Source organism: Larus michahellis, chromosome 23, assembly GCF_964199755.1.
Source record: "Larus michahellis chromosome 23, bLarMic1.1, whole genome shotgun sequence".
NCBI lineage: Eukaryota > Metazoa > Chordata > Aves > Charadriiformes > Laridae > Larus > Larus michahellis.
The window spans coordinates 4,515,433-4,530,831 of record NC_133918.1 but is presented as its reverse complement, the minus strand read 5'-3'; the positions used below and the strand labels follow the sequence as shown (position 1 = coordinate 4,530,831).

The 15,399-nt window shown below is 68.4% G+C and overlaps 1 protein-coding gene across 11 annotated transcripts; it reads right to left on the bottom strand.

Annotated features, from left to right (window-relative positions):
- Window positions 1–628: 628 nt before the first annotated feature.
- Window positions 629–14,179, bottom strand: FCHO1 (FCH and mu domain containing endocytic adaptor 1). 11 transcript variants are annotated; one of them, XM_074565859.1, is made up of 29 exons: window positions 14,087–14,178; window positions 12,896–12,952; window positions 12,203–12,290; window positions 11,340–11,431; window positions 11,159–11,233; window positions 10,887–11,028; window positions 10,653–10,805; window positions 10,426–10,530; window positions 9,569–9,667; window positions 9,332–9,428; window positions 9,097–9,141; window positions 8,891–8,963; window positions 7,857–7,878; window positions 7,710–7,764; window positions 7,420–7,598; window positions 7,302–7,326; window positions 7,152–7,214; window positions 7,000–7,042; window positions 6,787–6,878; window positions 6,019–6,645; window positions 5,620–5,738; window positions 5,399–5,504; window positions 5,214–5,325; window positions 4,967–5,122; window positions 3,623–3,755; window positions 3,310–3,509; window positions 1,940–2,042; window positions 1,671–1,835; window positions 629–934 (listed from the first exon to the last, which is right to left on the bottom strand). In XM_074565859.1, exons 3-29 carry the CDS (start codon window positions 12,227–12,229, stop codon window positions 857–859), a joined length of 3,186 nt encoding a protein of 1,061 aa, XP_074421960.1. In that variant the 5' UTR covers window positions 12,230–12,290; window positions 12,896–12,952; window positions 14,087–14,178; the 3' UTR covers window positions 629–856. The 11 variants fall into 11 exon arrangements, with proteins under 11 accessions (XP_074421960.1, XP_074421961.1, XP_074421962.1 ...); XM_074565860.1 differs by having other exon boundaries at window positions 1,940–2,004; XM_074565861.1 differs by having other exon boundaries at window positions 6,019–6,586.
- Between the last annotated feature and the right edge of the window lie 1,220 nt (window positions 14,180–15,399).

Sequence of the window (15,399 nt, the reverse complement as noted above, 5' to 3'; positions counted from 1 at the left end):
GTTCAGCCTGGAGAAGAAGAGGCTGAGGGGAGACCTTATCACCCTCTACAACTACCTGAAAGGAGGTTGTAGAGAGATGGGGGCTGACCTCTTCTCCCTGGTGACAAGTGATAGGACGAGGGGAAACGGGTTCAAGTTACGTCAGGGGAGGTTTAGATTAGATATTAGGAGACATTTTTTCACTGAAAGGGTTATTAAACATTGGAACAGGCTGCCCAGGGAGGTGGTGGATTCACCATCCCTGGAGGTGTTTAAAAAAAGGGTAGATGGGGCACTTAGGGACATGGTTTAGAAGTGGCTCTTGTCAGGGTAGGCTAAAGGTTGGACTCGATGATCTTAAAGGTCCCTTCCAACCTCAACAATTCTATGATTCTATGATTCTCCTCCGGGAGGGGTCCTCCCTCGGCCCGGCGTCCCCACGCCACCCTCTGCCTGCCCACCCGCCCCCACGGCCGCAGGGAAAGGGCTCGGCCAAGCGCTGCCGCCTCCCTGCCTCAGTTTCCCCCCAGCCTCGCAACGCCGGAGCCCCCCGGGAGCCACGGCACAGCAGCCGAGCCCCGTTTCCAAGGAGCAGCCCGGAGGCCCCGGGGATGGGCATCACAGAAGGAAGCAGGCGGAAGCCGGCGGGGGGGTTATTAGAAAATAAAGTGTTTAATAAAAGAGCAGCTCCTGCTCCCTTCACAGAACAGGGGAGGGCGGAGGGGACCGACCGCCGGGCAGCAGGAGACGACACGGTGACAACCACGGAGCAGGGGGACCAGAGGGAGAGGAGGAGGAGGAGGAGGAGGAGGAGGAAGAGGGGGTCCCCACCCTGCAGCACCCCCTCCCCGGCCAGCCTCCGGCCAGTGTTTCAAGTTCACACAACCAAGGGGGAAGCCCAGGGGGGCTCGGAGTGTCCGGCGGGAGGTGGCTCAGGACCCTGCCAGGTAGATCCCTGCGGAGGAAAAGCGGTGAGGAAGGGCTGCAAGGACGGGGGGCACATGCCTGCTGCGAGGATGGTCGCTGCCGAGGGGCCAGGGCTCGATGCCGGCCCCGAACTGGGCTACCCACACCCTCCCCGGGCCGGGCATCGCCTGGTGAGGGGGGAATGGAGCTTGGGGTGGTAGGGAGGGGACCCCCTGCACCCCAGGGCCATGGGGAGCAGGGAAGAGACCCTGTGCACTGCAAGGAGAGGAGAAAGGACCCCATGTACCCTGGGGAAGGGTCTCCTTGCACCCCAGGGCCATGGGGAGCAGGGAGGGGACCCCATGCACCCTGGGAAAGGGACCCCGTGCACCCCAGGACAGGGACCCCATGCACCCCGTGGCCATGGGGAGCGGGGAAGGGACCCCGTGCACCCCAGCGAGCAGGGAAAGGACCCCATATACCCTGGGGAAGGGACCCCGTCCACCCCGGGACAGGGACCTCATGCACCCCGTGGCCGTGGGGAGCAGGGAGGGGACCCCATGCACCCCAAGGAGCGGGGAAGGGACCCTGTCCACCTTGGGAACAACACCTCCTGCACGCAGGGAAGGGAACCCATGCCCCCTGGAGAGCAGGGAAGGGACCCCAGGCACCCCAAATAAGGGACTTCATGCACCCCATGGCCACAGGGGATGGGGAGAGGACCCCGCACCCCCCAGGGCCGTGGGGAAGGGACCCCTCACGCCCCAGGGCCCCACCAGCCCTACCTGTAGCAAACCTCTTCTTGACCAGCGACATGCGGTACCCGGCGCTCGCCAGCTCCACGTCGACGCCCGACAGCGTGCTGCCCTCGCTGCTGAACTGGGCTGCCACGGGGCTGGGCTTGCTGGGACCGCAGAGGGGCTCCCAGCTGGCCGAGAGCCGGCCACAGCCTGGAGATGGAGGGGGGGGAGACGGCAGAGAGGGTGGGGGGTGTGCAGGGGCCAGGGCCAGCCCCTGCTCCCCTGCCCTGCCAGCGGGGCGGGCACAGCCTCACCTCCCTGCTCCGGGGCACCGGGGACGTCCAGCAGCCTCCAGAGCAGCCTCTTCTCCTCCAGGTTCCTGCGGGGACGCGGGTACATCCCCAAGCCCCCAGAGCCCTAAAACTCCCCCCCGCTACACCTTGCTCCACTCCATCCCCCCCTTGCTCCTACCTCCCTTCCCTGCCTTCCTCACCCCATCACCACCCCCATTTCCCAGCCCAGGATACCCGTTTCCCAGCCCAGGATACCCGTTTCCCAGCCCACAGTCCCCAGTTCCCAGACCAGGATGCCAATTCCCCAGCCCACGGTCCCCTTTTCCCAGCCCAGGATGCCCGTTTCCCAGTCCAGGATGCCCATTTCCCAGCCCACGGTCCCTGTTTCCCAGACCAGGGACCCCATTTCCCAGACCAGGATGCCCATTTCCCATCCCACGTTCCCCAATTCCCAGCCCACGGTCCCCATTTCCCAGACCAGGATGCCTGTTTCCCATCCTACTGTCCCCATTTCCCAGACCAGGATGCCTGTTTCCCAGCCCACGGTCCCCAATTCCCAGACCAGGATGCCTGTTTCCCAGCCCACGGTCCCCATTTCCCAGACCAGGATGCCTGTTTCCCATCCCAAAGTCCCCAATTCCCAGACCAGGATGCCCATTTCCCAGCCCACGGTCCCCATTTCCCAGACCAGGATGCCTGTTTCCCATCCCACAGTCCCCAATTCCCAGCCCACGGTCCCTGTTTCCCAGTGCAGGGACCCCATTTCCCAGCCCACGGTCCCTGTTTCCCAGTCCAGGGACCCCATTTCCCAGACCAGGATGCCTGTTTCCCATCCCACAGTCCCAACTTCCCAACCCACAGTCCCCAATTCCGAGACCAGGATGCCCATTTCCCAGCCCACGGTCCCCATTTCCCAGACCAGGATGCCTGTTTCCCATCCTACAGTCCCCAATTCCCAGCCCACGGTCCCCATTTCCCATCCTACAGTCCCCAATTCCCAGACCAGGATGCCCATTTCCCAGCCCACGGTCCCCATTTCCCAGACCAGGATGCCTGTTTCCCATCCTACAGTCCCCAATTCCCAGCCCACGGTCCCCATTTCCCATCCTACAGTCCCCAATTCCCAGACCAGGATGCGCATTTCCCAGTGCAGGGTCCCCATTTCCCAGCCCACGGTCCCTGTTTTCCAATCCAGGGACCCCATTTCCCAGACCAGGATGCCTGTTTCCCATCCCACAGTCCCCAATTCCCAGCCCAGGATGCCCATTTCCCAGACCGGGGCCCCCGTTTCCCAGCCCAGGATGCCCATCTCCCACCCTGAGGTGGGGGAATTTGGGACCCCCTGGTCCTCTGCGTGTGTCGTCCCCCCCCCCCCCGGCCTCAACCCTTACCAGCTGGCCGCGGGCTGCAGGCGCAGGTTGGCCACGGGCTCGTCGACGGGCAGCAGGACGTGGACGTTGGCGAGGGGCACGGGCAGGGCCAGGGCGCCGGCGTTGTAGCCGTACTCCACGCTGACCCGCGTGGTGCCCGGCGAGCAGTCCCAGCGCACGCAGAGCCGCAGCGGCGCCGAGCCGGGGCCCAGCCGCGAGAACTTTGGGGGTCAGGGAGGTTTTGGGGCGGGGGGAGGCACCGACACCCTCCCGCCCCCAGGAGCTGGGTTGGGGACCTGGGGGGTCGCAGGTGTCCCCCCCGTCCCGCGCTCACCTGGTACTTGAGCAGCGCCACGTTGTAGTAGGAGGCGGCCGGGCTCTGCTCCGCTTGTTTCTGCAGGTGCCCGGTCAGCGCTGCCATGTTCAGCCAGAAGTCCTTGGTGCTGGGGTCGCTCTGGGACGGGTCGCTGCGGGGACGGGGTCAGAGCGGCGAAAGTGCCAGGGTACCCCGGGAAAGCCGGCACCCCAATACCCAGCTCCCTGTCGCTGCACCCACCGGCTCCCGAGGATGCCCAGGCTTCCCGGGAACCCCGAGTATGCCGACACTCAGCTCCCTGTTGCTGCACTCACCAGCTCCCAGGGTGCTCAGGCCCCCTTAGAACCCCCTGTACCCCAACATGCAGCTCCCCATCACCGCATCCACCACCTCCCAGGTGGCCAGTGGACCCCCAGCACTGCCTGTACCCCAATACCAGCTCCCCAGCACTGCACCCACCACCTCCCAGGGTGCCTGTGCCCCACCATCACCCTGATACCAGCTCCCCATCACCACATCCACCACCTCCCAGGGTGCCTGTGCCCCCCAGACACCCCCTGTACCCTAATACCAGCTCCCCATCACCACATCCACCACTTCCCAGGATGCCTGTGCCCCCCCAGCACCCCCTATATCCCAACACCAGCTCCCCATCACCACATCCACGACTTCCCAGGCGGCCTGTGGCGCCCCCAGCACCCCCCATACCCCAGTACCAGCTCCCCAGCACTGCATCCATCACCTCCCAAAGTCTCTGCATCCCCCCTGGCCCCCCCTGTACCCCAATACCAGTTCCCCATCACTGCACCCACCACCTCCCAGGATGTCTGTGCCCCCCCAGCACCCCGACACCAGCTCCCCATCACCATATCTACCACCGCCCAGGGCACCCCTGCCCCCCTGGCACCCCCTGTACCCCAATACCAGCTCCCCAGCACTGCACCCACCACCTCCCAGGATGCCTGTGCCCCCCAGACACCCCCTGTACCCCAATACCAGCTCCCCACCATCGCATCCACCACCTCCCAGGGTGCCTGTGCCCCCCCAGCACCCCCTATACCCCAATACCAGCTCCCCAGCACTGCATCCATCACCTCCCAAAGTCTCTGCATCCCCCCTGGTACCCCCTGTACCCCAATACCAGCTCCCCATCACTGCACCCACCACCTCCCAGGGTGCCTGTCCCCCCCCGGCACCCCCTGTACCCCAATACCAGCTCCTCATCGTTGCATCCTCCACTTCTAAAGGTCTCTGCACCCCCCCGGCACCCCCTGTACCCCAATACCAGCTCCTCATCACCGCATCCCCCCAGCCCAGGTGTCCCTACGCAGCCGGTGCCACGGAGCCACCGTGTCCCCGCACCTGTAGAGCAGCTCGGCGTTGGGCAGGAACTGCTCGATGGCTGCGGCGTTGAGCAGGCGGAAGCTGAGCACGGGGGGGGCCATGCTGCCGCTGAAGACGCGGACGATGCCAGCAGGGAAGGACATGGTGAGCTCCCCCGTCACCTTCACCAGGCAGCTGCCGGGGACAGGCCGGGGGTCAGCGGATACCCCAGGCAGGACACGGCAGCTGGGGAGGGGGACACTGACCCCCCGGGGGACCCCCATACCTGTCGGCATCGTGCCCCTTGAAGTACGCGTGGACGTACTCGGTGAAGGCGGTGGCCACGGGGAGCGCGTCCTGTGAGCCCAGCACCACGGGGCTGGGACCCCGCGACAGCCCTGGGGGGGGCAGACGGCGTCAGAGCCTGGATGGGACCCCCCCCACACCCCACGAATCACCCCATGGACCCACCGAGTGCTGGCTGGGAGACGGCGAAGAAGCCCCGCTCGCCCAGGCTGGCGGGCGCCGAGTGCGAGGGGCCGCAGCTCCAGGAGGGCGAGGGGCTCAGCGAGCGCGACTGCAAGGCAAGACGGCGTCGGGAAAGGTGTGGGGGGGTGGTGGTGGGGGCTGTCCGGGTCTGGCCCCCACCATGGGGGTCCCGCAGCCCGGCCCCGTTCCCCCTGGCCACGCACCAGGTCGGTGTTGCTGCCCGCAGCCAGGCTGGCCACCGGCCTCTTCGTGCGGGAGCGGCGAGGGGGGGCCACCAGCGGGACCTCCCGGGGGGCCGCACTGGGCCGGGCAGGGAGAGCATCTAGCGGGGGAGACACAAGTCGGGGGGTGAGGAAAGATCTGCCATGGCAGGACCCCCCACCCCCCCCAAAAAGGGGCTCCAGCAGGGTCTCATCAGTGCCACGAGCTTGGCAGGTCTCAGCCCTGTTCTCAGCTGAGCCGGGGGTGGGTGAGATCCTGCGCCCAGCTGGGGGGGGGGGGCGGTGGTGGGACAGAGTTAAGGGTAAGGGGGGGCAGAGTTAAGGGTAAGGGGGGGCAGAGTTAAGGGTAAGGGGGGCAATTCCTGCACCCCTGCCACTCACCCGGCTCTGGCTGCGGCTGGGGAGCCGCCGTCGTGCTGCCCTCGGTCAGCCTCATCCCCGACCCTTGGCAGGTCCACGGAGAGGGGCTGGAGGACTCCCCCCCGCTTTGGGGGGCCGGGGAGGAGGAGGAGGAAGAGGCCGAGTTGGAGGAAGGACGGGGCAGCGGGGGCTGGTCCCCACTGGGGCTGCGGGGTCTGACCCATGGCAGGGGCTCCCCGAAAGGGTCGGGCGAGGGGGCTTCGCGGGGCGCGGGGCCGCTGGGACAGCGGCTGCGTCCCCGGGGCACCGTCCCCACGTCCTCCCACAGCCCCTCGGCCCCGGGGCCGCTGAAGACGGCGAAGCCGGGGGGCTCGGGGAGGCGGCCGGCGGGGCTGCGGGGCCGCGGCACCCAGGCACCGGGGTCCCGGGTAGCAGGCGGCGGCGGTGGCGGTGGGGGGGGGTCCAGCAGGCCACCCCGCTTGGGGAGGGGGCTCTGCGGCGTCCCCGGCTGCGGGGTCCAGGGTCTGGAGTCTGGGGAGGGTCCGGGCGCGGGGTGCGAGGGCGAGTCCAATCCCGAATCCTCCACGTTCTCCGGGGAGGAAGAGGAGAAGGGGGAGGAGGAGGAGGTGAGGACGTAGGCGCGGGGGGCTGCAGGGAGACCCCCGTGTCAGAGCACTGCGGTGTGGGGGAGAGGGGAGGAGGGGGCCGTAGCGCACCAAACGCCGGGGTCCCCCATCCCTCACCCCCCTCCCTGACACCCACCCCCCCTCCCCGCCCCAAAATCCTCACCCGGGAAATCCTCTGCTTCGAAAGCCGATTCCAGCGGGGGCCCGAAGAGAGCGGCGGGGGGCACCGCGTCCGGAGGGGCTTTGCCGGGGCCACTGCAGCGGGGACAGAGAGGGCTGCTCAGTGTCCCCCGGGACCCCACCGTGGAGGGGGGCTGGGGGGCGGCAGCGCGGGGTGCACCGCCCCACGGCGCCCCGCTCCCTCCCTGCCCCGTACCTGTTCACCTGCGCCGCCGGGCACCCCCTCCCTGCACCGTCACCTGCGGGGAGAGGGGACACGCGAGGGGTTGCGGAGCCACCGCACCGCAGGACAACCCCCCCCCCCTCCCCGCCCCCGGCATCCCCGCGACCCCCCCTGCACGCTCTCACCTGCTGCCAGCGTCCCCTCGGGGTCCGCGTCGCTTGAGGCTGGGGTCAGAGACGCCACGTGCCCTGCGGAGGGACAGGGACAGGCAGCGTTAGGGGACACAGAGCCCGGGGGACCCTCAAGTCACGCCGAGCCCCCGCGGTGGCACTTACGGGACGACTGGCGCTTGACGGTGCCCTGCAAGAGAAGGGGGACAGGGGGTCAAGTTGGCCCTGGCACAGTCCCTGGGGACCCCGTGGCCCCCCCCCCCCCCCACGCCGTGAGGCTCACCCCGAAGCTGGGGGGCAGGATGAGGTTCCCCACGGTGGCCTTGAGCTGCTCCATGGTGGCCTCGGCGCTGCCGGCCGCCTCCCGGGGCTGCACCGGCTTGATGTGGACGTAAAACTTGCGGGGTTCGTCCTCGTCGTAGTCGGAGTCGCTGGAGGGGCAGACGTGGTTCTCCGCCTCGGCTGAGCCCCCGTCAAGGCAACACCCAATGCTCGGACACCCCCCTCCCCGCCCCGGACACCCCAAAAATCACATACACACACACCCCCCCCCACCCCCCAGCACAAGGATACTGTGGGCGATGTCGGGGCGCACGGTGAAGCCGTCCTCGTCCACCTCCGGGCAGCCCTGCGGGGAGACACGCTCGGAGAGGCGCTCGCTCCCCAGTCCTCCCAGTACGGAAAAAAACCCGACCCCGGGGCTGGCAGTGGGATACTCACCACCTCGGCATCCGGGGATTCCCTGGGGAACGACAGGGGCAGCGTTAGTTCCCGAAGCAGCGAAGGGATGCAGGACACGGGGATGCAGGGATACGGGACACGGGCATGCAGGGATACGGGGACATGGAACACGGGGATACAGGGATGCAGAACATCAGGATGCAGGGATAAAGGGATGCGGGACACAGGGAGGCAGGAACACAGACATGGGCATAACGGGATACAGGGACATGGAACATGGGGATACAGGGATGCAGGGACGCAGAACATGAGGATGCAGGGATAAAGGGATGCAGGACACAGGGATGCAGGGATACAGGGACATGGAACATGGGGATACAGGGATGTCTGGATACAGGGGTGCAGAACATAGGGATGCAGAACACAGGGACATAGAACACAGGGATACAGGACATGGGCATGCAGGGATACAGGGACATGGAACATGGGGATATAGGACACAGGGATACAGGGATGCAGGAATGTGGAACACAGGGATACAGGGATGCAGAGACACAGAACACAGGGATACGGGACATGGGCATGCAGGGATACAGGGACGTGGAACACGGGGATACAGGGATGCAGGGATACGGGATACAGGGATGCAGGAACGCAGAACACAGGGATACAGGGATGCAGGGACACAGAACACAGGGATACAGGACAGGGGCATGCAAGGATACAGGGACGTGGAACATGGGGATACAGGGATGCAGGGATACAGGATACAGGGATGCAGGAATGCGGAACACAGGGATACAGGGATGCAGGGACACAGAACACAGGGATACGGGACATGGGCATGCAGGGATACAGGGATGTGGAACACGGGGATACAGGGATGCGGAACACGGGGATACAGGGATGCGGGATAGAGGGATGCAGGCACACTGATGCAGGGATAGAGGGATGAGGGATACAGGACATGGGCATGCAGGGATACAGGGACGTGGAACACGGGGATACAGGGATGCACAACATGGGGATACAGGGATGCAATAACGCGGAACACAGGGATGCGGGGACCTTACACAGCATCACGATCCCTCTCCTTACGGCTCAACCCAGGGATACGGAAAGCTTTACTCCGGCTCCTCTTGGGTCCTGGGGAAGTGGGGCAGAGAGCGGTGAGCAGCCCCCTCCAACGCACCCCCCCCCCCACCCCCCCCTGCTCACCCCCCCCCCAAAAAAAAAAAAAAATCCCCGGCGTGGGGCTGCTGGCTGCAGACGTACTTGCCTTCCAGCGTTGGGGCCAGCCGGTACTCGTCGAAATCCAACACTCCTGCCACCGAGAGCGGGATCAGCCCGGCACCGCGGCTCCATCCTCGCGCGAGGACGACGCTCCCCCTCCTCACACGAGGGCTGAGCCCTCGTGCGAGGAGGGGGAGCGTCGTCCTCGCGCGAATGGCGGTGGTGGTGGTGGGGGCCGGTGGGGGGGGGAAGCCCACCGGGATGCTACCCACAAACCTCACCTGGTCGCTCTCGCCCCGTGCCCTTGCTCTCGGCGAACCTCCGCAGCAGCATCTCGGTGCCGATGTTCTCCACGTTTTGCTTGAATTCCTCGTGCACCTGGGGGATAAAAAGAAAAAAAAAATAAAAATATATATATATATATATATATAAATGGGAAGGGGGGAGCGGGACGGGACGGGGGACACACACATGGTACGGGGTTGTCCCCATCCTGTCACCCTTCCCTGAGCGCTCACCTGCCCGATCTGGACGTGGGTGTCCTCCACGGAGTGGGAGTAGGAGCCGATGAGACCCTTCATGTGGCGTAGATGGGCTTCTTCCACCTCCTGGAAGCGCTGGGTTTGGGGACGGAGACGGGGGGCGGGGAGGGGGCGGTTTTAGCCAGGGTGGCATGTCCCCAGGGAAGGGAGCTCAGACAGGGTGGCATGTCCCCAAGGAGTGGGGCTCAGCCAGGGTGGCGCGTCCCCAGGGCTCAGCATCCCCAGGAAACGGGGCTCATCCAAGCTGGCACATCCATAGGGAATGGGGCTCATCCAGGGTGGCACATCCCCACGGGCTGGCGTCACCATGGAGGGGGTTCTCAGGCTGGCGTGTCCCCAAGGACCAGCATCCCCAGGGAGGCGCATCCCCAGAGTTTGGCATCCTCAAGGAGCCAGGGTGGCACGTCCCCAGGGAGGGGAGCTCAGCCAGGGTGGCACGTCCCCAAGGACCAGCATCCCCAGGGAGGGGTATCCCCACATACCCCAAGGATTTTGGGGTATGGCATCCCCAAGGAGCAGGGCTCAGCCAGGGTGACACGTCCCCAAGGACCAGCATCCCCAGGGAGGGGCATCCACAGAGTTTGGCATCCTCAAGGAGCCAGGGTGGCACGTCCCCAGGGAGGGGAGCTCAGCCAGGGTGGCACGTCCCCAAGGACCAGCATCCCCAAGGAGGGGTATCCCCACATACCCCAAGGATTTGGGGGTATGGCATCCCCAAGGAGCAGGGCTCAGCCAGGGTGACACGTCCCCAAGGACCAGCCTGGCCTGTGCCACCACAGCCGCGAGCCCCGCTCCTGCCCGTCCCCCCCACCCCTCCCCGGGGGGCTGCCCACCGCGGCCGAATCCAGCATCCTCTGCTCGAAGTCGGCCCGGGCAGCGTTGTACTTCTCCACCGCCCGCCGCAGCGCCTCGCCCGCCTTCTTGGACTTGAGCTCTGCCTGCGGGACCAAGCGGTGGCCATCAGCCGGAGGGGGACAGGGACCACCGGGGTGAGTCGAGGGGAGGAAAGGACCATCACAGGGGACAAGGACCATTACGGGGGGGACATATCGGGTCTCACCTTATCGATCTCCTTCTGGCTGGTGCCCTCCTTGCGGAGCCGCTCGTACTCCTGGCACTTGCTGTGGTAGCTCTCCTTGGACTTGGGCAGCAGCTGGGCCACCCCGTGCAGCAGCTGGACGGCCTCCAGCGTCCCCGACACCTCCTCCTTGGACTGGGGGGACGGGACACGACACAGGAGGGGTGGGCAAGGGGGTTTTGGGTGTGTAGGGGGGGTGGGGGGAGGATGGGGTACCTTCTTGTGGACCCGGCCTTGCTCCTCGCCGTAGCGCGAGATCTCCTTGATGAGGTCGTGCAGCTTCTTCATCAGCTCCAGGTGGCACAGGGCCAGCTTGTCCGAGGAGATGCGGAAAACCTCCCAGAGCGGCGCAAAAGTCCTGGGGGGGGGACAGGACAGGACGGGACGGGACGGGACGGACAGACAACACACGGGCAAGGATGAGCGGGGTCCCTCTCCCCTCGGGGTGCTCTGGACCCCCCCACCCCCCCCGCCAGAGCCATTCTTACCCCAGTTGCGTCCCGTTGGTGGCCATCTTAGACAGCTTCACCATGGCCTTGGCGTAGTTCTCCTCGATGGCAGCCCTGGGGACGGAGCTCGGTGATGCCATGGACAATCCCCCCGCCCCCCCGGCCATCCCGTGTGTTGTCATCTGTCCCCCGGTTCCCCCCCCCCTGCCGCCCCCGGTACCTCTCACGGACAAAGTCAGCCAGCTCCTTGGTGGATATCTGCCCATGCTTCATGTTGTGGTAGAGCACGTCGAAGCCGTGGTTCTTCTCGCCCTGCCGGGGGACCGCCCTCAGCCCCCCAAAACCCACCCAGCACCCCATGGCGTAGGGCCCCCCCCCCCAGCTCCCCCTCCTCCGGGACAGTGCCACCGCCAGGAGCACCATTTGGGCTGAAAACACCCCAAACAGGGCACGGTAGTCCAGACCCCCCCGCCCCCGGCCCTCCCTGGGTGCACAGGGGGGTGCGGAGCCCCCCACCCCTGCCAGAGGCCGTGCCGGCCAGAGTGGGGTGGGGGTGCCCCCAATGCCTGGCTTCCCCTGGGGTTGCCGGGGCAGGAAGGGGGGGGCTGAGCCCTGATACCGGGTGCTATTTTGGGTGCTGCCTGTTCCCCACCCTCAGCAGACGGGGAGGCGGGGGTGGGGGCTTTCCCCCACCCCCCCTCCCCAGCAGCGTGGCCCCACCTGGGGAAACTGAGGCAGGGGGAAGGGGAAGATGGAGGCAGCTGCCAGACAAACCAGGAAGCACCGGCCGCGCTCCGTGCCCCCGCGGCACGATGAACTTCCCCCCCCCTGCTGTGGCACCGGGACCGGGGTCCCCGCGGGGACAATGGGGCCGGGGTCGGCACCGCGGCCGGGGGACCCCCCCGGGGACCCGCACCCATCGCTCCCCCCGCCCAGCAGCAATTAATTCGCGCCGTTAACGGAAGCATCGGGCCTTGCAAAATTACTGGCGGCAATGAACCCCCCCCCCCTCAAGGCTGAGGGCCCCCCCTGCAGCAAGCCCCAGAGGGTGGGGGGCACCCATGGGTGGGGGTCCTGGCTTACCCAGAAGTGCTCGGTGAAGTAAGACATCTTGGAGCGGGGGGGGGGGACACACAGCGGCGCGGGGACCCACAGCTCAGCTCCCGGTGCCCTGGGGACACACCTGGCCCTTACCGGGGGGGGTGTTCAGCGGGGACCCCCCCACACCATGCCTGCACCCGTTGATATTTATCCTTTTTGCCGGGAAAGCGCAGCTCCGTGGCCATGGAAACCGCAGGCTTCCCCGTGCCCCCCCCCACCCCGCCGCCACCACCACCGCAGCCCCCTCCCCACGGTGTGCGGCACCCCAGGGGGACCGGGGGGGGGGAGAGGGGGGAGGCCGGGGGGGGCCACCGGGGTGGCGCTTGGGCCCGACACCAGATACGCAGCTAAATAATGAATGAGCGGTTGCTGCGCGGCGGCTGCTCCCGTGGCCCCCCCCCCCCCAGCCCCCCAAAATCACCCCCCCACACCCCCCCAGCACCCTCCCTGCTCAGGGGAGCCCCTTCCCCCCAAAAAATGGGGACCCAGGTATCTGGGACCCCCCCCCCAACCCGTGCCCAAATGCACCCAGCCGTGCTAGGGGTCACCCACCGGAGCAGCCCCCCCCGAGCCCTCGGCAGGGGGGGACCCCGGGGCTGTGCACACGCACCCCCCCACCCCGGAGAAAAACAGGAAACCAAAAAATCGTGCATGGCGCCGGGGGGGGGCACTCACCCTGGGCTGCTGTGGGGCTCGCAGGGCCCCCCCGATCATCCTCGGCGCACCGGGGGTCTGGGGGGGGGGAAGAGAGAGGGGTTAGTGCACGCCGCAGCCCCCCCGACACCCGCTCCGTGTTTCCCCCCACCCCGGCTCCAGCCGTCCCTCCGCACAGGCTCAGCCACCTGTGTCATGAGCGGGGCGGGCTCAGCGCGGCCTCCCCAGCTTCCCCCTGGGGGGCTGGAGGGGAAGCGAAGCTGGGGAGAGGGGGGGGGCACCGGGGGAGGGGGGGTGTCAGGGCCCCGCCGGACCCCGACCCGCCGCCGGTCACAAGCGCCGCGAATCCGCCACCGGCCAAAGTCCCCGGAGGTGGCAGCGGCCACCGAGTCCCCGAGCGGGACGGGGAGGGGGGGAAACGGGCGGGGGTGGGGGTGGGGGGCGCAGCATCCCGCCGGGCTGCGGTAAGGACCCCCCTGCCCCCCCCCCCCCCATCGGCACCGGCCACCCGCAGCGGTCACCTTCACCGGCGGGGGGTGCGGGGGACGCGGGCGGCCCCCCGAGGGGTGCGGGGCGGGGACAACAGGGGACCGGGGGGGGGCGGTTGGGGTGTCCGGATCCCGCCCGGCTCCGGGAAGGGCTGCACCTGCCCGGGGGATGCTCAGTGAGGGTGGGGGGCGCGGGGTGGGGGGGGGGGGGTTGTGCGCCCCTACACCCCCCCCGGGCAGTGAGGCCGGTGCAGGGAGAAGGGGGGTCAGGGCGTGCACGGGGGTGCAGATGTGTGTCGTGTTGTGTGTGTCCCCCCCCCCCAAAAAAAAAGGAGGGAAAATGCCGAGGACCTGCAGCGGAGCTGGGGGGGTCGCGGCGGAGGGGGTGGGGGGGCGCTGCCCGCAGCACCGGGAGCGGCGCTTTGGGGAGGGGGCGGCTGCAACGTACACGGAGGGCGTTTATTGAGGGGGGGCACCGAAGAGCTATGCACGGGGTGGGGGGGCTGCACCCCAGTCCCGGCGAGGGGGATGCGGGAGCGGGGGGGGCTGCACCCACGCACCGGGCGGGGGGCTGCATGGAGGGCGGGGGGGGGGGGGCAGCACCCTGCTCCCGGTAGGTGGGGGCTGGGGGTCGCTCCCTGCTGTGTGTCGTGTGTCCCCCCCCACTCCCCCCGGGAGGAGGGACCCGATCCCCGGTTCCCGGTCCCGGCGGGGCCGCACTCACCTGCGGGACCGCCCCCGCCCCGCTCGGCTCCGCCGCCGCCCCGGGCCGCGCGCTCCGCGCCGGGACCGCGCCGGGGGCGGGGGGGAGGACGCTCAGGCCACGCCCCCTCCCCGCCGCGCCGCCTCGCTATTGGCCGCCGCGCCCGGCAGCGGTTACCGCAGCCAGTGGCCGCCGCCTCTCATTGGTCAGGAGGCCGCCGCGCCGCGCGCGGGGAGGGGGGTGATTTGCATTTTTAAAGCGGCCGCCGCCCCCCTCCGTAGAGTGATGCTGGGGGGGGGGGGGGGCGTCCGGAGCCGCCCGCACCGGCACACCGGGACTGCCACCATCCCCGGGGCTGCCACACCCCTCCCCCGGGGCTGCCACCCCTCGGTGCCGCTAACGGTGCAACCGCGACCCCCCCCCCCCCCGCCTCGCCGCCTCCCGCCGCGACCCCCCCCGCACCCGACGGCTGCAACGGCACCCCCGGTGCAGCCGGTGCCACCCGGTGCCTCGCACCCCGCTGAGCTCATGCCCCGGCTCCGGCTGACACCGGGGCGGCCGCGGCGCAGCTGCGGGGTGGGGAGCGGGCACGGAGGATGCCCGGCGGAGGTGGCGGGGGGGGTGTCAACCAAAATCATCCCCTCAGATGGGGGGACCCGGGGGTGTCACAGCCAGCGGCGGCGGAGCTGAGACGGCCGGTGGCGGAGCGTCACGCAGCGGCTTCGGTTCGGTCCCGCTCCCTTTTGTCCCCTCGACGCGCCCCCCCCGCGTCGCTGGGACCGTGCGGCTGCGCCAGGCTGAGCCCCCCCCCCCCCGCCACCCTTCGGTGCCACCGCACCGGCCCCGGTGGAGACACGGTGCTAGGGACCGAGGGGGCGGCGGGGCGAGCAGCCCGATCCCGGCCCCACGGTGCCGGCACCGCCGCTCCCCGGCTCCTCCGTGACCCCCGGCGGGGCAGCGATGCCGGAGAAGCCCCCGGTGCCCCCTCCCCACGGCCACGGACCCCCCCCCCCGCCTCGGCTCACACAGCCCAAAGCTCACCGGGGGCCGCTCACCGCGCCCGCAAAACGCCTCGTCCCGCGGTGGGGCCGGTGGGACGGTGACAGCGGCAGCGCCGGGATCACCCCCGGCCCCCCCAGTCTCGGCACTGGGGGGTCACAACCGGCCCCCCGGTGAGTGGACACCCCCCCCCCTCCCCGCCGGAGCAAAGGCGTTGGCAAGGTCCTGGGGACAGGGAGGTTTTGGGGACAGAGAGATTTGGGGAGGGGTGGGGGGGCTGGGGGGGACTTGGTGGGGGTTTCGGGGGGGGGGGGGTGGTTCAGCTCCCTGGTCCT